Below are 8,379 nucleotides of genomic sequence, written 5' to 3' on the forward strand. Positions count from 1 at the left end.
CAGAGAAAGAGAGGTTTTGTTGTTTCTTATTATTCATTCTTTGTGCTTGTGGGCACTTTGTTTGTTAAGTAAATAATTTTTTCCACTTTTCTTCAAGGAAGTTCTTTTCCTGGACTGGCTGGAGAGAGGGGCCATTTGGGTCTGCTTCCCAGAGGGACCTTATTTCAGGGGTTTTCTCCCAAATTTGCCCTAAACCAGGACACTCTCTCAGCAGCAAGCAGCCCAGGCACACAGATAGACCAAAGAGAGAGAGGAACAAGGCCCTGGATGCCGGCTGGGGTGTGTGTGTGTCATGCAGGAGACAGCACAGCCCAGGTCTCCTGGTGACCCCGGCATTCCAGGCATCCTCCTCTCCGGGACCACCGCCCCTGCTCACACACGGGGGGCAGCCAGACGTGAAGGGCACAAAGCTTTCCCAGGCTCTGCCCCTATGCAGAGTGCTGGCTGCTTGTCCTCCAAAACGACTGTAATTAAAAAAGGGAGCTGGGAGTGTCTTTTTTGCCATGTTTTCATACCCTGCAAATGGGGTGAAAGGGATTTTTTCCTCACCATATCCTTCTTTGTGCCCCTTCCAGTACAGCTCCCCCCATCCTTCCAGACCAAAGGGTCTCAGTGAAATATTTGCCTCCAGGAGAAAAGCTTGTGAGCAATACCTTTCAGGGTCATTTCCATCTATTTACTGGAGTTAATAAATATGTAAATTGATTTTTAAATTGTGGACCCGATCCTTTTAGAAAGGCATACTCAGAGCCTGATTTGGATGGCTGCTAAGGCAGGGCAATTGCAAAATAATGCTGTAAAGATTTCTTTTTCCTTTTTCTTACAGAACTTATGATATGGGGCTTGAACCTGAGTGTGGACCTGAATTCTGTGGATCCTTTCTTCTTTTTTATTCTTTAAACCTAGAGGAATTTGGAAACAAGAACCGTCTGAACCATGACATCCTCAAATGCTTTTCAGGGAAGAGAGCCAACACAGAGATGGAGACATTTTTTTCCTGCTTTAATATCTGAATTGTTGCTGGAGAAAGTATCCAGCAGAGTGGAGACACAATGAAAGATTCAGAATTAATTATGGGATGATCTGGAGATGCCCAACTCCCCTCCACTGCCTGAAAGCTGATGGTACACTGGAGGGACAATTCCTCTCTCTAGCCTAGGCTGCCTGACACTGATTTTTGGCTCCCATGGGGAATATCCTGCTTTGATGGTTTCCTGTGCCAATAATTTCCGACTGACAATGTCTGTGTTACAGCATAAAGACCCTGAAGGTGAGCATCTTCCACCTGTCGTTTACACCTGGTGCAAATTTAAAGTGAAGTGGTTCTACTTTGCCTCCACCCCTTTGGGTTTTTTTTTTTCCCAGGTGCAAGCAAGAAAAACCAGAGGGTTTTGTAGCAGCAGGGCCAGGGCTTCATAGGAAGCCCAAACACAGGCTCACACATGAACATTGTTTGGTTCACACATTCATGAACATAGACAACTTCAAAGCAAACCCAAACCTCACTGTTTCATTTTTAGCTGGAAACTCATTCCTTTTCCCCTCAGAAAAGCTCATAGGAGGCCTCGATGGAAAGATTGATGTCTAACCCTGTGTCAGGTTTAAGAATGGAGCTGCAGAAGTCCCCCTTATTCATCTGTGATATTGTCACCTGTGTAACCATTTAGGACCTGACCTTGCAAACATATAGAGTATTCTAGGACCCATTTCCAGACTTCCCAAAGGGATGAAGGTATCACACCTTGCTGAGCCTCCAGGGCACATCCCAAACTTGGAGTCTGAAGGTGCTTAGAGCTCACACTGCTTTGGGCCAGGCAGAGCTGCTGTCCACGGCAAGTGAGACCAAGCAGAGCCAGCCCTGGCCCATCAGCCACGGGCACTGGGCCACCCCCAGGAGTGCTGCAGGAGGGAAGCTGCCAGGGAGGTGTGTCAGCAGAAGTGCCACTCCTTTTCCTCATCCCTCAGAAGGTAAATAACTTAATCCCAAATTCACCCGCTGCTGTTTGCGAAGAGCAAATAGTTGGGAGTTTGAAGTGAGGTGGGATCCCACCGTCCTGAGGATCCTGGGGAAGGAGAGGGTGTCCAGCACATCCCTGGGGAGCAAGGCAGTTTCCAAGCCTGGGAGCAGCTGGTCTCTGCCTGATGCACAGCCTCTGCACCCAGAACCCAGCTCATCAGCTGCAAGAGGGGGTCTGGATGGACCTGAGGCAAATAAAAACGTAGTAAATCCCTGTGCATTTCGTATCAGTGGATTTCTGAGAATCACAGAATTGTTTGGTTAGGAATGGACCTTAAAGATCATCCCATTCCAACCCACTGCTACAGGCAGGGACACTTTCCACTAGACCAGGCTGCTCAAAGCCCCGTCCAACCTGGAGAATTCCTAGGGATGGGGCATTTTCACCTCCACAGCGAAAAATCAACATTGTGTTGTCTTTGCTCACACACAGAGGAGTGAACTCGCTTGAGACCGGGACAAAACTACAGCGAGGAGATTGCAATCGCCCCCAGAGCAGTGGCATGTACACCTCACAAGAAGAAATAAAAGCACATCATCTGAGTTTGCTCAGGTTTAGCGAAGGTCAGAGATTTTCGCACCTAGGTGAGCTGTCATCTGCCTTGGGGCAATTCTCTTTTCTCTCGCATCCTTTGCTGGAACAGCGGGAGAGCTTTACTGGCGTGAAAGACTCAAGTGGCTCCAGGCTGTAAAGGACTTGAGTCACAAACCACTTCTCCCCCTCCCCCGAAACACACTTCCAGATTAATTCAGGACCTTCCAAAATTGTCTTAATATCTCCTCACCTGTTTGTGCTGAAACCTGTTGAAGGCGAAGGCTTAAGCTATGGGAGGTGACAAAATATATGGGATTTGCTCTAAACAAAGTAGTTCTAAAACCGATGGGGTGAAAACTCTTCATCCTTTTAAACACCGAGCTTCATTTCCAGGAACCTCAATCAAATGAAGCAATTACCCAAGAACAAATGCATCATTAAAACACAGCAGCAGCATCTAAGTGAAGATTAAAGAAACCCCATCCCATTAAAAAGTGCAGCAATACTTGCACGAGTGGGCAGCCTCTGGGCTCTGGAATAAACTTGTGTCACCACAGCCCCTGTCAGTGCAGTGACCAAGAGGGAGCTCCTCCACATGTCTGCTGCTCCAGATTTCTCAAAGGGCTCTTTAGGACCAAAAACTTTATCGCTGTTTTTGAGCACTTGTTGCATCTTTAAATATTTTTCCACTTTATTAAAACTTTAGTACTTTTTAGTACTTTCCTTTGTTTTGGAGTGGTTTTTCTTTTTTTTTTTTTTTTTTAATTAGATTTTTTTCAGGTTTTTTTTTTTTTTTTTGGTTTGGTTTTTGCAAGTTCTTTCATTTTTCATTTCTAAAACCTCCCATTCAACAACTGTTTTGACTTTTAATGAAGGGATTTTTTTTCCTTGCATCCAGCAAACTGTAAACCACGTCGCTTGGATACAGCAAAAAGCTGAAATTCCAAAGATTTACAAAGTCATACATTGTGTTGGGGGGAAAGTGTGCTGGGCGTTCTTTGATTTTTGTATCTTGCATTAGCATTCGTAGGCATTTGAGAAAGGGGAAATATAAAGAAAGGAGATGTAAAGGGAAAATAAGAAAGAGAGGGAAAGAGAAGAAAGGGAAAGAGAGAGAGAGAAGGAAAGAGAGAAGGAAAGAGAGAAAGAAAGAGAGAGAGAAAGAGAGAAAGAGAGAGAGAGAAAGAGAGAGAAAGAGAGAGAAAGAGAGAAAGAGAGAGAGAAAGAGAGAAAGAAAGAGAGAGAGAGAAAGAGAGAAAGAAAGAAAGAAAGAAAGAAAGAAAGAAAGAGAAAGAAAGAAAGAAAGAAAGAAAGAAAGAAAGAAAGAAAGAAAGAAAGAAAGAAAGAAAGAAAGAAAGAAAGAAAGAAAGAAAGAAAGAAAGATTGCTGTGATGAACGTAAAATATGACCTTTCCTTTTTAAAAGTTTGTGCTGTCCCTCCAGTTTAGCACCAGGGCTGCTCACCCTTTCCCTTCAAGACGCTTCAGAGCTGTTAAGCATCTAGGGGTGATAATTTGACTTTCAGCTAAGCCGGAGGGCTGCAGCAGACAGCAGTAGGTGGTGATGTAATAGGTACCAACGCACATGGATATATAAATATCGTGGCCAGGGCTAAAGCGCTATGGCTGAGCAGCTATAGAAGAAGATCAGCACTTCAGACAAGACTCCTGGAGTTGAGATCAAGTTCAGAAGCTCTTGCTCCCGGGATTTCCTCTCCATGCAGCCAGCCCAAGGAAACCACAGATCCTTGGGGGACTGAGCACTGAGCTCCCTCCCTCCCTCTCCGCTTTGCTTTCTGGTTTTCTTTTTTTCTCCTTTTCAAATTTTTTTTTTCCTGTTGGCTTTTTGTTGGTTTTCCTATTTTTTTTTTCTTTTTCTTTTTTTTTTCTTTTTCTTTTTTTTCCCTGCCCTCCTTTGCCCTCGGCACACAGTGGGAGCTGTGTGGACAGCGTGTTTTTGGAGCGAGCGGCGGCGGCCCGTGCCCACCCGCCCCCAAGCCGGGATGCCTCTCCCCGCGGCGCTGCTGCCGGCGCTGCTCCTGGGGCTGCTGTGGCCAGGGGCGGTGCGCGGCCGGTCGCCCCCGGGCCGCCTCCCCGCCGGGCCCCGCCAGCGCCGCTGGGACGCGGCTCTTTTCGCCCGCTCTGTCGCTCGCCTGCCGGCCGAGCGCCGCGATGCCGCCCGCGACGGCGACTACCTCCTGGGCATCAAACGCCTGCGCCGCCTCTACTGCAATGTGGGCATCGGCTTCCACATCCAGGTCCTGCCCGACGGCCGCATCGATGGCATTCACAGCGAGAATCGATACAGTAAGCGCGGCGACAACCCCGCGGAGGGGCAGGGCGGACGCTCCGTGTCCCCGGGACCGCCGGAGGGCAGCTCCGGGGGAGCGGAGAGGCTGAGCCGCCCCGGAGAGTGGCATGTCCCGGGAGGAGGGTGGGTGCACGGCAGACCTCGAGCTTCCCCCAAAAGTCCGGCGGCGGGCGGCACCGCGGGGCTGCGTCCCCCGGCTCCCCCGGGGTTGGCGGGAGCCCCGGGCGGCGGGGCGGGCACGGGCCCCATCGGGAGCTCCGGGGCTGCTCGGAGGGTCGGGCGGTCGGGAGGGGCTCGCCGGCGCTGCGCGGTGCCGTGCTGTCCCCTTGCCGCCGTCAGGCATCGGGTGTCGGGGCTGCCTCAACATCTGGAGGACCCGCGGGGCCGTGGGCCGCCCACTCCGAGCAGGGGCTGGGGCGAGCCCGGCTCTCCCCCAAACTTGAAAAGCATCTGCTGGGGACTTAACCCCGTGGCCCCACGACTCTGATATCCAACTGAAACAATAAGATCCGGGAACGGGGATGTAAGCTGCATGATGACAAATGTTTCATTTGCCCTAAGCATACTCTGGCTTATTTTAACCTTGTCTACACCAGAGGATGCCTGGGGGCAAAATAAAAATAGATACTTAGCTAAAAGAAGAGGTCCCAGCATGGGGCATAGGGCAGCACGTGGAGTATGAGGCTGGGGTTCTGTGGCCACCCACAGAATCCCCACTATGGGATGTGGGGATCCACACCGGGGATGGCAGCCTGTGGGTGAGAGCAGTCACTGTCACCACACACTCCAGGCCACACCCTTTTGTCCCCCTGATTTCTGTGTCTCCTGTGCAGGTCTGCTGGAAATTTCTCCTGTGGAAAGAGGCGTGGTGAGCATATTTGGTGTCAGAAGCGGACTCTTCGTGGCCATGAACAGCAAAGGCAAACTCTATGGATCTGTAAGTAGCCACCAAGTGTGTGCCTGGGGAAGGGACCGTGGTCAGCTGGGGTGAGATGTGTGCATGGTGCCAAAACCTGCCCAAGCCCCATCCTTGCCCCCTCCTGGGTCAGGCAGCGCAGAGCAGCCCTTCCTGCCTTGCCAGCAGAAGGTTGTGCTGCCCAGTTTTGCTGCTTACTGAGGTTTTGGAGCAAAACCCTCTCTTCTGCATTGCACGTCCTTGGTTCTCACATAAAAACTGTAGTTACCCGACCATGGCTGCACATCTTGCCTACCTCACAGACCAACAGATCGGTCATTTGTGTGGGAAGACCACAAGCTAGGCTTAGTCCATATATTTGTTATCTCTGAATACAAACAGCCTTAGGCAGGTGTGGCAATCATTCACTCCATCTCTCAGAGGGCACTTGAACTTGTGATCGGCCAGGCCCCCACAAGTGACCCTTTATGATGTGATGACTCAGTGACCTATTGGTCACACTTTGAACAGACAGTCAGTTCCCATGGTGGTTTTCTTGGGGTCTGAACTTCCATTTATGAGAAGGAAGACCTGTTAGGAGATAACACAGACCTTCTTTTATACGGGATCTTTGGAAAAGACAGAGATGCCTTATAAAATATACTTGAGGTGGGCAATAACAGGGTATATCTTTGCCCATGTTGAGCTGTCCTCCTGCTTTTGAGTTCAGCTCTGTACAAGTGACTGTGATCAGCATAGTTTTAAACTCATGTTCCTGGCTCTTCTTCCTCTCCCATGAATTTTCTGTGTCATATTGCCCAAGTGAAGAAACTTGGGCTGAGAAAGAGCCGAACTATGTCAGAGTTAACTGGGGCATTTTCACATGAAGGCATGAGGAATCCAGAATTATGTTCTGGGGCATTGGTCCTGTTACAGAGGATTTTGATTTATATAAAAGCTCAGACAGAATCAGTCACCAAAATGCATCCTTTCTTAGGGATACTGCTGCCTTGGTGTCCGGGGTAAAAAAAATAACTCCTAGTGCAGTGTTCAGCTTGGCAGGCTGAGACCTCCCTCCAAACCCTGAGGTTTTTGCCCAACAATAAGAGATGGGTTCATTTGTTCCTTTACAGATAATATACTTGCAAGGCCTGTCCCTCTTTTGTACCTATTTGCCAATGAAACCACATCCCTGGAAGGTTGCCTGCAGTCAGATCTGTTTTCCTGATCCATTAACCAAAGTTATCCAAACCCTTCATTTGATTTTAAATCTGAAGAAGCAAAAAATTACTGTCCATGATGAGTGGCTTTAAAAATGCCTCTTTCTCCTGAAGCAACATGAGAAAGTGCCAGTGTTCTGACTTTTCTGAAGCCTCTCAGGCAATTTATTGCTGGTGGGACAACCAGGAGCAATTCCATGAGCAGCACCACAGGACTGGCCTTGGGCCTTACCCACCTGAGCTCTTTTGAGGTGACTCTGTCCCCCCTGTGGGTGTCCTTCCCATCTTTAGGTGTACGTGCCTGGCCTGGGCACAGCATCCCTAATTGATCCCCTGGTTCCTGAGTCCTGTTTGAAGCTTCAGAGGCCACTTCAAAAGATTTTACTAAGTGGAGGGGGCTCACCTGCACATTTGCCCACAACACACCTTCTACACCTGGTAGCAAGAATATTTCCACACCTGATGTTTAAAATTCCTTCCCTCTCATTCTTTCCTTTTCATTTCAGGCCCATTTCAATGATGAGTGCAAATTCAAAGAGATTCTCCTGCCAAACAACTACAATGCTTACGAATCCAGGATTTACCCCGGGATGTACATAGCCCTGAGCAAAAATGGAAGAACAAAGAAAGGCAATAAAGTATCTCCCACGATGACAGTGACACATTTTCTTCCTAGAATCTGAGACATCTCCCTTTAGACCTACCTCAGCACAGGGGAAGATGCAGAACACCTTTGGGCAAAAGAAACATGGTGCACTTTTACTGGAGAGTTTTATGCAAGAGTAGATGTAAGATATTTAAGTTAATTATTTAAATCTGTATATATTGTCACAAAACTTATTTATAGTTACCTCTTTTTTTTTTTTTTTTTAATCTCTGAAAACAAAACAAACCTCCAACCCAAGGTCTTTCATTTCATGGTGCAAACTGTAGAAGTCTCCTGCTTCGTGGCTTATTTAATTCAGTTCTGAGTTACCACAGGTGTGCTGCTACTCCATGTCCTGAGCCAGGTGACATCCCAATGTTTTGCACTGTTTGTGTGTTGCTTGATGTTTGTTGTTGTTGTTCAGGTATGAATTTGTTTGTTTGTTTGTTTGTGTTTTTGGTGTCTTGGTCCTCCCCTGCGCCTTTCCCGAATCGCCACTGTCTCCCAGCGCGGCTCCAGGACAGGAGGAGCCTGGCTGGGATGCCAGCCTGGAGCCACACACACAATGCCTGATCCCCTGTGCTATTTCCCTGCCACGGGATCGGTTTCCCCCGGCACGGGAGCGCGGGGCTGTGCGGCCACCTCGCAAATCTGTTTTTAGATCCGCCAGCGCTGAACTTTGAACCGCCCTGCAGCCCATCTCCCCTGGAGGGGCTGGAACACCTCTGTGGGCTCAGCAGGGCTGGGGCTGGGGTT

The 8,379-nt window shown here is 48.8% G+C and overlaps 1 protein-coding gene across 1 annotated transcript; it reads left to right on the forward strand.

The window, feature by feature from the left end:
- Positions 1-4,070: 4,070 nt before the first annotated feature.
- FGF4 (fibroblast growth factor 4) lies at positions 4,071-7,660 on the forward strand (the record flags this gene model as incomplete). The annotated part of the gene is made up of 3 exons (XM_083863369.1): positions 4,071-4,858; positions 5,696-5,799; positions 7,484-7,660. The coding sequence occupies exons 1-3, from the start codon at positions 4,555-4,557 to the stop codon at positions 7,658-7,660; spliced, it is 585 nt and encodes a 194-aa protein (XP_083719495.1). The 5' UTR covers positions 4,071-4,554.
- Positions 7,661-8,379: the final 719 nt, after the last annotated feature.

The sequence above is a fragment of the Zosterops lateralis genome, assembly GCF_965231275.1.
Source record: "Zosterops lateralis genome assembly, chromosome: 6".
In the NCBI taxonomy this organism is placed as follows: Eukaryota; Metazoa; Chordata; class Aves; order Passeriformes; family Zosteropidae; genus Zosterops; species Zosterops lateralis.